The sequence below is a fragment of the Pteropus vampyrus genome, unplaced genomic scaffold (genome assembly GCF_000151845.1).
Source record: "Pteropus vampyrus isolate Shadow unplaced genomic scaffold, Pvam_2.0 Scaffold82, whole genome shotgun sequence".
Lineage (NCBI taxonomy): Eukaryota > Metazoa > Chordata > Mammalia > Chiroptera > Pteropodidae > Pteropus > Pteropus vampyrus.
In genome coordinates this window covers 5073750-5088249 of record NW_011888863.1, presented here as the reverse complement: position 1 = coordinate 5088249, position 14500 = coordinate 5073750, and the positions used below count along the sequence as shown (strand labels likewise).

General features: G+C 35.8%; 1 protein-coding gene across 1 annotated transcript in view; it reads left to right on the top strand.

The window, feature by feature from the left end:
* Positions 1–14500, top strand: part of TMTC1 (transmembrane and tetratricopeptide repeat containing 1) — a 244594-nt gene that overhangs the window by 3625 nt on the left and 226469 nt on the right. Inside the window, exons 2-3 of the mRNA XM_011363119.2 lie at positions 3897–4074; positions 12755–12828. Of these exons, the coding sequence (XP_011361421.2) occupies positions 3897–4074; positions 12755–12828 (252 nt within the window). The remainder of the gene's footprint in view (positions 1–3896; positions 4075–12754; positions 12829–14500) is intronic.

Here is a 14500-nt window from a genome sequence, read left to right as displayed (position 1 = left end):
GGTCTGTTTTGACACAATTACTCTTTGAATTTGGGAAAACTAACAGCCCTTAGACAATACCATGTTTTAATCTGATTGCAAGTATTTTGTTCTCTTTCATGTCCAAATGTGGATCTTTACACTTACCCATATTCTATGTTAGAACTAACTAACAATTTCAGGCATTTAAACTCTTTGTGAATCTCAATCAGTTTCCTGGTACAGTAACTCTCCTTCTCAGCTACAGGCCATCAGCAGGCTTGGTGGGCATACACTAAAGATTCATTTAAGTCTTTGATAAAAATACTGGACAGACCAGAGATAATATCAGAATCCCGTGACATACACAGGAGATCTCTATCCAAGGAGACATTGATTTATTATTCACCACCCTTTGTGTTTACTACAAATCTGTCTTATTTTATCTTGTGTGCAAGGAGCTTCCGAGATATATTGATAAACGCCTTTGTTAAAATGAAGATGTGATGTATCTATCACATCCTCTGTCCTATTAAAATGTGAGGTTTAATTAGTGAAACCTCCTTTTTGTGAACTCATATTGGCTTCCAGAACCAGAGGTTTTTTTCTGCTCACAAATAGTTCTAAAATTTTGTTATCATTTCATCTCAAGATCACTTACTGTAGTTTGGAGAGTTCACTCTCCTTTTTTTTTTGGTCATGTGGGGAACTCTCCAAACTCTAGATTCTAGGTGATTTCTCAAAGCTTGGCTTCACCAATGTTAGGTACCATATGAAGGGCTTTCTTGCCATTACCTTATTACCATAGTAGTTCCCCATTCAGCAATTTATTTTTATAATTTAGGATTTAATTTAATTCACTTTCCTAAACCCATTCCCAGAAGTAATAATCTATGTGGATGACACCTGCACATTTTCAATTATGATACATATGGACCAGAAAGATGACACATGCCTAGCATTTTATATCATTTTTAGAAGGGCAAAGGAATGTGTGTTAAATTCCTCATAAAAATGTAGTGATATAGTAATAACATCATCTTCGATGATGCCTTTTACTTTTCAACTGGTTGAATAACAAATACTTTAGAAAAATAACAAGTCTTTTGTCCATTTTTAAAAACAGTGCTGTTATTTGTAATCCAAAGTTATGATCTAAAGCATCATATCTGTGGAAATAGTCAAATACATCAGGGATTTGACTTATTAGATATATTACCTTCTCTGTATTGTCATTTGTATAATTTATACAGCAAGATGCATTGTACATTGAAAACTTCTGTTTCTTCCTCTATTCACTCACAATACTTATGACACCACATATGTGAGATTATTACAATAAGCTGACCAATTCTCTGACATCAGCTTGGTGTCCTGCATTTCAATTTAATTCTGACACTACCTACCTGGAGTTAGCATCAGATCCCTCAGGTTCATGGCTTAGTCCCATAAGACTGCCCCGACTTCAGATGCCTATCACAAGTAGTGGGTCCCTAGGTTCTCTATATTTTGGCCAACTTGACTATAAATCAGAGGTTCATACAACACCTCCTCAGGTTCAGTAATTCACGATAATGGCTTACGGAACTCAAGGAAGCCCACACTTATGTTTATTGTTTATTATATAATAAAGGATATGATAAAGGATACAGGTACACAGTCAGATGAAGGCAAGGTCTGGAGGGTCCCAGGCACAGGAGCTTCTTTGCTCGTGGAGGTAAGGGACACCACCCTGCTGTCATATGGATGTGTTCACCTTCCTGGAAGCTGTGTGAACTCTGTAGTTCAGAGATTTTTATGGAGGCTTCATCATGTAGACCTGATTGATTATTAACTCAATCTCCAACCCTTCATCCCACCCTGGAGGATGGGGAGTGGGGCTGAAATTTCCAAGCTTCTAATCATGACTTGGTCTTTCTTGTGACCAGCCCCCATCTTGAAGCTATCCAGAAACCGACCAAGAGTCACCTCATTAGAACAAAAGGCACTTTTATCACCTAGGGAATTTCAGGGAATTCAGGAGCTCTGTGTCAGGAACCAGGGCCAAAGATCAAATATTAGAATATCACTTTTATTTCTTAGGAAATTACAAAGGTTTTAGAATCTCTGACCAGGAGTCAGGATGAAGACCAAAATATGTATTTCTTATTATATCACAATGTCACATATATGTGTATATATATTTGAATACTTTTCCAGTTATTTCTTTATGCAATATTTCTAGAAGTGGAGTTTTTGGTCAGAAGGTATGCATTTTTTAGAGCCTTTGATACATATTGACAACTTCTAGACCTTCCAGTATGCTCACCCCCCAAACCAGTTGTTAGACCTGTTTTCTCTCATCATCACCAGTCTGAATGAATTTTAACTGAATGGCTTAGTTGGTCTGAAAAGCTCAATCTGGTGAAGTGTAAAATCAACCTCAGGGGGATGGACTCTTCGCGAAACGCACCCACCCAGGTTCTCTGAGGATGGGCACTTGGTCTTACCCTTCTCACAGCTCCACCATCCCTAGCTTTCTGATTTCCAGCAGCAATATCACCATATGTGGGTCCTCTTTACTGCAATGGGACTCTGTTCTCCCTTCTTCAGTTAGAATTGTCAGTCCCCTAGTTCACTGGCAGTTCCTCTTTTTGTTTGAGTGAGTTCCCATCTTAAGGATGCTGAGGTGTGTGTGCAGACTAGTGGGTCTGCCAGCACAGCTGGCGTCAGAGCCCTGCGGTTGGATCCCACCCAGCGATTCCTTTTTCTAAGCCATGTTAGAACCATGATTACTTCGGCAGGAGTGAAAGTGGAGTCAGATAAAAACTATGACATTTAGATTCATGCGTCCAAATAAAGCTTGAAGTGTTTAAAATTCTGTAAGTTAAAACTCTGTATGAATCAAGTCAAATATTTAGAATATGCATATGTCATCGCTAAAGTTGACTTTTACATTCTTAATTGTTTTGGCAAAGAGGAAGTGTTTCTGTAACAAGCAGATCAAGGGCATGAAAATAAAGATGTGGGATTGCCGTTTTGGAGAAATTGGCTGGAGTATAGACAACTATAGGCAATACCACTTAGGGTATATTTGCTCTCCCCAAAGAACCATACTCTATACAACTGTATATTTTCTATAACCTTACAGACTCAATTCGGGACATTATGTCCTGTTATTAAATTTAAACCAACTTTCAGAAGTGTCTCTGTTCTGCATTTCTATCTCAGGAAAGTATTTTTTAAAAGATGTTGAACAATAAAATTCCTTTTGTGGTTTTATTTTTAGTTTCTTCATCATAATCTTAGAATTCTAATTCTAGGATCTGTGGGAATTTATGATAGAAAACATTTAATACAAATTCTTAAATGCTATATTTCTGCTCGTCTTTTTAATTTCAGCTGCAGTTGTTAATAGCCTGTAGGTGCTCTGAAGCCCCCTTGTGTAGGTGGTAATTACTGATGATTTTGGGTGCAGAATCTGGAAATTTGGTTCCTGGTGGCATCGTGGGTGAGAGAACACATTTATGCCTGGTTTGTCCAACTGTGACCATAGTCACAGCCTTGTGGTTTCTTTCTCATCTCCAGCGTAGACTTGCCTTTGGACACTCAGCTGCTTAGGAAGAGCTGGTAGTGGAGCAAGAGTATAGTGCAGGGGTGAGGTGGGGGGGGCGGTTAATTGCCATAGACAGCAGGTTCAGCACCTATCTGTCTGCCTTCCCGGTGAGGCCACAAAGTTTTCTGAAATAGTATTGTATTGCATTTGCAATAATTTCCGCAGATAGGAAAATTCTGAGATAGAATAAAGGGGATACTCAAATATGTAGAGTAACCTGATGTTGGAAGTCATTAAAAATAATTATTTGAATTATTGATGGATTCCCTCTGATTGCCTTGTGCTTATGCTCTGTGTGTAACTGTTTTTGTTTTTGTCTTTTTTTTTTTTTTTTTTTTTACAGGTTAAACATATTTTTGACTGGCATGAACCCCTTCTACTTTCATGCAGTAAATGTAATTTTACACTGCCTGGTGACTCTTGTGCTGATGTATACCTGTGACAAAACTGTCTTCAAGAATCGTGGACTTGCTTTTGTTACAGCATTGCTTTTTGCTGTGCATCCTATTCACACTGAGGCGGTGAGTCTCGGAACTCAGTGAAATAATGAACCAAAAAAAGAAAAGAAAACTAAACAAAATTGTTCCTTTTCTAAATCATATTAATTCCACGCTTTACTAAAGTGTTTATATTTAATACAAATCATTCTGCCTGACAGCATTTCTTTTCTAATGTTCACATGGCCTTATTGCATCTCCAGGATTTAACTGCTTTTCTAATTAACCACTGTTATTATTGTAGGTAGGAATAAATAGCTACACTTTGTTATTTGCAGAAAATTTAAGTTCTAATATGTTTTTAACAGCAAAGGACATTTTGAGATACTTATCATGCTGGGTCATTGTTTCTGCTCTACATTTATATTTTACCTTTTCTCACTCTGCTTTATATTTATAATATTTGTGACAGAACTATAAGTGCTAGGAGGAAGACTACACGAAGTTAGGCTGACATTCTTCAAGTTAGAAAAACAGACTTAGGAGACTAACAAAAAATTTCCCAAGGTATTGGAAGTGTAGTTATTTTGTGGATGATGAATTTATTTAGAAAAATAGATAGTTTAGATATCTGGCTCTCTTTAAAATATTGACTTAATCATGCTCAGAGATGGAATTATTACGTTACCTTGTTTCTTATCTCAGTAACCACAGTTGGTTTATTTTATGTCTATTGCTAGAGGTAGATGAAAACTTTCCAAGGGGTTCACGGACAACACAGTTTTCAAAGGATTATTTCCAGAGCCTCAGCTTGCATCTGGATATTTTCCTAAAGTTAATCTGTCTGAGAACACACCTGGGGTAAAGGTGTCAAATTGGTTCTCCTTTCCCTTTTCTCTTTTCAATTGCCCTTCTCTCAATAAAGAAAGAAAGAAAAGAAAGAGAGAGAGAGAGAGAGAGAGATAAGAAGAAGAAGAAGGAGGAGGAAGAGGAGGAGGAGGAGGAGGAGGAGGAGGAAGAGGAAGAGGAAGAGGAAGAGGAGGAGGAGAGGGAGAAAGGGAAGGAGGGAGGGAGGGAGGGAGGGAGGAAGGTCTCTCATATATCAGAAACTTACTATGCCCCAGGCATACAAACCTCCAAGGCTCCTTACAAAGAAACAATTTAATGTCTTGGTGTCAGCAAAGCCTCCTTCAATTAACGTGTAATAAACCCAAAGTAGGGCTACATATCTTTCTGTCTTATACAAATTTCGGTGAAGCATGGAGCATGGCATAGGAAGTAGGGTATGGTATCCTGTATTGAGTTCTGAATTCAGAAGTGAGATGGTTATCATGGGGATGCATAATAATATATTCATTTGAACTGACACAAAAAGTCTGATTTGGCTATTTGGTTTGATAATGAGGACTGGTTTTGCCAGTTAGGCTATAATATGGACATTTTCCACAAACAAATTTCTAAATCTTAAACCTAACATTTTGACAAAATTGTATTTATTAGAAGTGATTAAGAAAAAATTCACTTTATTAAAAAATTACATTATTAAAGATTATTTTCCCAGCTCTTTCTGAGGATCTTAGACTGAACAAGTTGCCTTTAAGTGGAAGGCTGTGTGGTATAAGTAACAGTTCTTTTGGAAAGTCTTGGTAAAGCCTTTTTGCTGTCCTTCTAAGAGATTGTGAAAGTGAATGACTCTGATGACAGGTAACTCCAGTGATGGGTATGCTTAAATTATTTGCTTTCAACCAAATTAAAGGAGGACTTGATTGAATCGTTAGCTGGTAGGTCATTAAATGATATGTAAGATAATAGATCACTATGATTTTGCAGATAATAGATCACATTCTTTGTGTTCAAAGAATGAAGTCACAGCTATTACGGCTAGTTCTGTTTTCATTTCTGTGAACAGTCTAAAGATGAAAGCTAGGAATAGAATTGGTGCTGCATGCTTTCTTATTCTAACAAAGGTAATAGTCAACCATAGACCACTAAATTTATTGAAAAGGAAGCTGCTATATCTGTTACTTAGAGATGTATTTTTATATTTGATGATTATTTATCAGTTTTTTCTAATTTGTTTATGATGAATTGAATAATTGCACATTAATGCTAATAAAATAATACAAATTTTTAAAATTAACAGAAATTTATGGTCACAAGACATTTAAAAAATAAATGTAATTATATATGTATTATATTATAGAGAGAGGCAATAAAATTGTTTGAAGCATAAGTATATAACACGTTAAGAAGAAATGATGAGGGGGAAATAAAATGGAAATATGAGTTCAGGGAGAAGGGTGTAAATGTCTACCATTTAAAGAAGATCTTGTTCATGTTGTATAAATGGTAAATGATGAGCTTCAAATTGCTATGGTACATTTCAGATTCCGTTTGGTAAATTTAAAACCGTAACATCAAGCCTTATTTTAAAATGTCAATATTTACAGTGCGTAGGGGGTTAGATTCTTTCAAGTATTTAAAGTTATGATGAAAAATTTTAGGTATTAATTTTAAAAGATGAGAGAGATACATGTTTTTAATATTCTTTTTGGATGTAATGTGAAAAGAAATACTAATAAAAGGCTACTACTAGCCATGTAGAATATATGATGCTGGGTCAAAGGCAGTTTTAAAATCTAAGCCCATAGACACTGTTACATTTCTGACAAATAATTTTTAAAGTACAGTTGAAAATCTGTGATAAGAATGTCTTGGGGAAGATTTTTGCAGGAAAGAACAAATGCATGGAACAAAAACAGTCTTAATTCTCTGCTTGCAGAGTGGGAGAACATAAAATGCAGGTAACCTTTGGTAGTGTGATCAAGAGCTGATAAAGTTAGGTTGAATTCTAAATAAAAAAGGAAAATTCTATTAGCAAAATGGCCTTTCAAAAAGAGTTTCAGCAAACTTTTGTACTGATAAAAAAATAATCCATGCTAATACAGTTACAACAGTAAAGGAGTCTAAGGGTTGGACACTTATTTAGGGAAAAGTGTTAGAGAAACAATTTGCATTCACAAAGAGATGAGAGAGGTAAAAAAGAGGCAAAGAAATTTAACCTACATTGACAATCAATACTAGGAAGTAAAATCAAGAGACTATTTTTTAATTATAGATATTAGTCCAGGTTTCTAAGGAGGAGGACAGAGAAATAGAAAAAAGATGTGCTTTATAGAAGACATAGTGATAAATTATTTTAAAAAATAAAATGGACCATAGTGGTGGGGGGGAGAGTTCGTGAGGGATATAGCTCCCCTTTGTTAAACAAAAACAAAAATGGGAACGTAAGTTATCTCAGGAAGAATGGAAGATTTAAATTATGGAGTGGAAGGGTTTTAGGTTAAACATTTTGATATGATTAAGGATTTGCTTTATTCATTATGTAATCAGCAAATAGTTAACGAGTACTTACTTGTTGCAGGTATTCTGCTGGGTGCCCAGGGGGTAGATAACAGGTTCCCTACTTACAATTGGTTCACGGTCTCTTAGAAAAGCTAAAGCACCTACATGAAAATACATAGAAGACAATATAATATGTTGTAATAAAACAAGAATCCCAGCAAAGGGAAAAAATATTTCCAATTTAATTTAAGTAGACAGGAACACATTCACTTATTTACTCGATATTGCAACAAATATTTGTGAGACTGTAATGTAGTCCTCAGTGCAGGCATATAGCAATGAATCAGGTAGACCCAGACCTTTCTTCATTTAAGGCCTGTAATTCTTGGAAGGGTTTCTTGACAGTATAGTTCTTGGGAAATTTATATGTTTTTCTGAATCTGAATCATGAGAAAAATCAGTAGAGAAATTGGGAAAAATATTGTAATTCTCCTAGGAGAATTAAAACTTAATCATCCTAAAGACATTACTGGTTCTGAAGGAATGCACTTAAGTCAAAAGCAAGAGTAGGAAATGCTGACACATGGAGTTGAAAGTTAAGGTCAACGTTTCCAGAGCTGGGACAAGAGCACATAGGAGAGAATGGTAATGATCTAATCAGTCAGCCCAGACTTCAGCTGTTGCCATGTATTAAGTGTATGTTCCTGGCTCTGTCTGACACTAATAGAACTCATCCTTGCAGATAAAATGATTAATAACTATACATATAGTATACTTTATATAAATCCTATGAGTGTTATCCTAAGAAGTAATACGTTTTGGGAGCAAATTAATTCCTTAATTGGCAATATCCACATGTGATTCTGTTAAGCTTGCTCAGAGATCTGAATGTTACATTATTTAAATTCTACTCAATTCACTGATGTTTTTCCATTGTTTGAATATTTAAAGACACAGTTCTGCGGTTACAACTATCCCCTTGGAGATGGAAACCTGCAGCATGAGGCAGAAATACATGCTATCCATTTCATTTATTTTTGAGCAAGTCCTTTTGTACTTCCTAATACCCTACTGTTCAGCTGACGTTGTCACAGAATCAAGCCAAAGGGGCTCCAACTTAACGTTCCATCTTAGCTTCCCACTGCCCACTCCCGCCCCCTTTTCATTTACTCATTGCTCTCATCTCTTTAGGCCTTCCCTTCCAAAAACACCCCATATGTTTTCAGACCTCTTTCCTCTGCCTGGAACTCTTCTGCATTCCCTCTCTGGCCCAGGCTTCACATTCCCCCTCCTTGTCTGTCGTCTTTTAAGTTTCAGTGTATTAAGGCCGGCCTTTCCATGAAGCCTTCCCAGATCCTACAGTCAAAATTAATCCCTTGAGTCTTCCCAGGGCAATGATTACTCCTTTTTATGATACATGCAGTTTTCTGTATTATTAATATTAATATGCTCTTTTGACTCCTTACCAGATGTTAAACTCCTTGAGGTAGGTTATATCTCTCCAGCTGGCATAATACCTGGCAATAAGGAGGCATTTGGAAAATGTTTGTCGACTGGAATAAAACATGCAGTTACTGAACATGATACTAATTGAATCACAGTGAATGGCTAGTCTAAACACATAGCAGTTGCTGACAAACATCTAACTCCCTTGCCCCAGAGACCCCAGCTCAATAGGGAAATAGAATAGGTATTTGATGAAGTCTTGGTGGTTTGAAATTGGCAGTAGTCTATCAGTATTAGCCACTAATATTTTAACATCCCCTCTTAACTTTTGCTCCAAGGGATACTACATTCTTTATATTTGGGCACATCCACCTGGCACATTCTGCTGCTGCTGCTATTTCTGAGCAGCACTAACTGGCTGCAATTCGAGAAGCAGGGCTTCAGGCTTCTTTAATGCATTAGTTATGCTTGCCTAGCTTGTAACTGCCTCATTCCAGCTTGCTGTGCCCAATATGAGCTTGCAGGTCTTGCTGTTGTCTGAGTGGGACACATCAGTTGTACTATGATGGGTGTTCCTCTGGGCCTAGAGGCCTGGCCTTATCCCAAGACTTTGTTGCTAGCTAGCTGTTCTCTCTGTTTAACCCTCAGGAGGCCTTGCGGTTGGTACCGAGCTCAGTGCTCATAGAGATAATGGTGTAGACTGAACAAGCAGATTTGAGCTTCATAGGTGAACTGTGTGCAGTCGTTGCTTTATAGACTATGAGTCTGAGCTTGGCCTTAACACTGAAGTGACAACCATATTGTCACTGCCTATTTCCCTTGAGTCATGAAGTCCTCCTGATTTGGCACTCAAGCTCTTCATAGGTTAATGGATCAATGAAGAGTATATAGTCTAAGCAGCCACATTAGGTAATGGCTTTCAACTCTGTACTGCCAATGAAATTATCTGGCCATGTCCAGGTTTCTCTTGGTGTAGACTGGACTAAAATTTTTATTCTTGCGTGACTTGCTATCCATATGTAGGTATATAATTGAATTACTTTTTATTTCTATTTTAACTAATAGATATTAGATTATCTAATAAGTTAAACATCATATACATAATCCTTAAAGTAAAAAGATAATTTCCATAAGTCACGTATAACAACCTGTCTCAGTGCTGAGTCTGACCCCCTTTCTCTGTAGGAAAAAGGAAGAAAGAAGGGCACCAGTGTTGAGCAGGCACTTTATACATATCATCTCATTAATTACAACAGTACATGATGTAGGGGGTGTATACTCATTTTAAAGATAACAAAACCAAATATCAAATTAAAGATAACAAAATTGAGTCTCAGTCACATGGCAAGAGGAGTCTGTCTTCAAGCTTGGCATGGTCCAGCTCTATGAGTGTGTCATCGCCTCTCCTTTATGACTGCAAAGTGTGCTCATTATATGAGAATATTTACAGCTGTATTTCCCAGGAAACTAGTTTTTGCTGTTAGTCATTGTTTCTCTAATATGCCGTGGACTTCAGGTCCTTGTATGATTTGGATGATGTGGTTTTCTGTGCCTGAAATGCTAAAACTGTTCATTCCTCTTGTGGAAATTCTCCTTATCTTTAAGAGTCAGCTCATATGTGGCCTTTGACCTCTTTGAAGCATTCGTTGAGACATACCTTGTTTTATTCCTTTACAGTTTTATTTCTCAGATTTCAAAAAGTTAAGAGAAATGCACATGCATTTTAAGTAGCAAAATAATAGCCCTCTATTTCCCATGCCTCTTCCATTTTGGTCTTTTTCTGAATAACGCATTAAAAATATAGCAAACTTAAAAAATATAATTACCATATACTCTTTATCCAAATTCATCAATTTAAAAAATTTTGTCACATTCGTTTTATCATTTTTCTTCTCTTTCGTCCTCAATATATAAAAAATTTTTTGTTTTCCTGCAGCATTGAGAGCAGGTCGCATAATTTATGTCCATTTATACCTCAATAATTTAGTTTTATTCTAAAATTAAGGTCATTAGTCATCATTTCTCTTTAGTCTTCTTAAGTTTGGAACAGTTACCAGCCTTCATATCTCTCTATAATGTAATATATAGCTTTAAATATAATTTAAAATTTGTTAGAATATACATAATATAAAATGATATTAATATGATTTTTTATGATATTGCAATCAATAATGGTATAATATATGCCATATATAATTATAACATAAATATGATATAAATATATGATGCATATTACGTATTATATAATTTATAATATATGATTTATACTTATAGTTTATTAAAATTTGATATAAATAAAATAATATAACTTATATGTAAATACATAATAAATATGTAAAATATAAAAGTATATAAATGTAAAGGAAAAATATATGCATATATAGTATATCATGTAAGTATAATACATTATACCTGTAATATATAATAATATACTATATGCAATATTATGATAGATTATAATGAGTTGTGACATAATTAGTAAATCACGATATAAATTAGAAAATATTGAAGCATAATAAGATTTTAATGTTACGAAATAGTAATATAGAATTACTACATTTTATACTTTATTAATATAAAATATATTTATTTATATATTTTAATACAATGTTCTGGTTTTGAGTTCGTCTTATGTTTTCTCATGATTATATTTCGGTTTATATATTCCTGGCTGAAATACTACATAGGTGATGTTATGCCCTTCTTAGGATATCACATGCAGAAGCATGCCACATTCATTTGCCTTTTATTTGTGAGGTTAAGTTCGATTTCCCAGTCAAGATGTAATGCAGTGTAACACATTTTCTCCATAATATAATTATTCTTTTTATTTTTCTAGCTAATAAGTAATCAGTGAAGAAATATTTTGAAGCCATGAAAATATCTTTTACTTCATCAAACTTTCACAATGGATTCAGCATCCATTGATATTTTGTGAGGTTTTTTACTCAATCCAGTCTTTACTCTCATGGAAGCAAAACGGCTATTTTCCAATTGCATTACTCTCTCTACATTCAACTGACTTTTTAATGTAAAGAAGAGCTCTCCATTCTTTCCTATTCACTTCTTACTATATGTATGTATACACTTATACATGTACCCATCCATCCATCCATCCATCCATCCATCCATCCATCCATCCATCCATTCATATATTTATTATCGGTATGCATTGATGGATGTCAGATTTTTCAATGGTTTATAATTTATTAATGTTCTTATTTATTTTGAAGTTAAAATTGTCTCGTATTTGATCAGTGGGAGCCATTTTTCATTGGCCTCTATGTCTTTTTGACATGTACCTGTCAGTGTTTGAGGACTTTCTTATTTTCTAACATGAGAAGATGATCCAAGCTCCTCTTGTATCTCCTCAGCCTCAGCCCTGGAATCTGTGTTCTCTTTAGTGGAGGAATAGCTTGAGTTAGTGCCAAGATGGCTCTTTGCCACTGGGGTATTTTGCTTCTCGGCCCTCTCAGTGACAGAGCTTAGAAATACACAACACATGCACATATACTCACATATACCAATCATAATTTCATACTCATTCCATTCTCATCAAAATTATTGATTCCTCAACTTATTTTCTCTGTAAATATCCTCTGCTTCATTAGCACTCTGGTGCCCAAAGACTAACACAGTGTTTGGCACTTAGTACTCAAAAAATATTTTTGAATAAACCAATACATGAATAAACTTTAATGCTGCAAATTAACCTTCTATAGAAGGAAGGTTAGAAACGAAGTTAAGCATGAAAATATTGCCTCTTCTTCTTTTTATCCTTCTGTTAGATAATTATTGTTAGATATATCCATGATAACCAGAGATGGTTTGTCATGTATCAGAATTTGAAGAACTATGTATTTTCTATTTTATTATGCATTACATTCATCTAAAGTCAAATATGTTTCTGTAATAGTTTTCTGAAAGTAATTTTCTCAGGTTTTTATTTTTCAATTTTTTTCACACATCCTAGGTGGCCGGAATTGTTGGCAGAGCTGACGTGTTAGCATGCCTGCTGTTTCTGTTGGCCTTTCTCTCCTACAATAGGTATGTATAGCTAAGCATATCCTTCTGTGGGACAACGGTCATGCTGTCCCCTGGAAATTTCTGCTGTGTGTGTGTGTGTGTGTGTGTGTGTGTGTGTGTGTGTGTGTAGACTGAGCATCTGCCAGAGAGAGGAGGCTTCTTGGCAGTGAAATGCTCAAAACTTCCTGGAGCCCTGGGATAGGAAACCCTCTCCTTAGCAAGTGCTAGGCTGTTCTCTTTTCCAGCCACATTCTGAACCATGTCAGAGCCATTTATAGGAACTGCATTTCCATTACCAAGAAGACAAGCTCTTGCTTCTTACTTGTAGTTTCTTACTGAGAATGAAATTTGGAATCTTAGCGCTGAGCCAAAATATATTGGATGTAGTCCCTTCTCTTATTTGCCTTTGATTTGTTTAATTTTTTTCTTTTCAGTTTGGTGCTAATGTTTCTTCCTCTTTCTTGTCCTCATTGAAGTAGCTTAGAGCTTAAAACGATAAGACCGAATTGAAAATACTGTTTCTTAAATATGGTTTTCCAATTTACCCAGTCTTTCATCAAAATACAGAAGTTCCTTGCTTTGGGAGACTGAAAAGCAATAAAACAATTTCCCATTATGTTGCCCCTCTCCTCTGCAATGCGACCAGGTTCTTACCTGAACTGTGACATATCCACATGGAAAAGGGGCAGGTTGAAAAGAGAATGTAAATAGGGCAGATGACTCAGAGCATGGCCCAGAGAAAGGGGGCCAGTGAACCATGTCGCCCTCCTTTGTGGAGGACTGCCTGGTTAAAGATTTGTGAACCTTGATCTTTGGATCAGTTTATTGACCTGTAATCTTACAAAGCCCGGTTACTCTGAGGAACACTGTTCAAAACCAGTGGTTCTCAATATGGAGCAAATTTGTGCCCCCCAGGGGACATTTGACAATGTCTGGAAACATTTTTGCTTGTCAAAACTGGATAGGCCAAGGATCCTGCAATGTGTAGGGCAGCTCTTACAACAAAGAACCATCTTCCCCAAAATGCCAATAGTGCTGAAATTGGGAAACCCAATTTAGACCTTGGATCAAGAATGAAATTAATTAATTCTTATAAAGTTTAAAGAGTGGAGCCTCTTATTAGTACCATTTTTTTTTCTAGTTTTGGCTTTGTGACCTTTCACTGCGTTGCTAGTCACATAAAAAGGTGTTGTGAAAAGCTTAAAAATATAAGCCTAAATCGAACAATGTTTGTTTGTTTCCTGTTTAGTGTTAAAACAGGATTAATAACAGAATTTAGTTTAAACTTGTTCTCTTAGGTTTTTTCTGTGTGGTTGATATATTTGAGAACATGATTAGGCTTGCAGTATATCCATATCTATATGATAATAGTATTAGAGGTTTTGTTGTTGCATACCATTCTCACTTTTAGCAATTTAAGCTATAGACCAGCTTCGGAGAAGAATGCATATCTACTTCACGTTTGGCATATGATTTTATTTACTTGTTCCAAGACATAACAGTAAGGGTAAGATGATGTAACAAATACAGAAATATTGGCCTCTATTTCACAAGAGTAAGTGCAGATGGGTGTGGCACCTGCTGAAGGAACAGTGATGTTTCTTGGTGTGGGGCTCCTTCCGCTGTGTAAAGTGAAAAAAGGCTTTATAGTGATGGAAGGTTCTTGAAAATCCCTGCTGGAAATTATACTGAG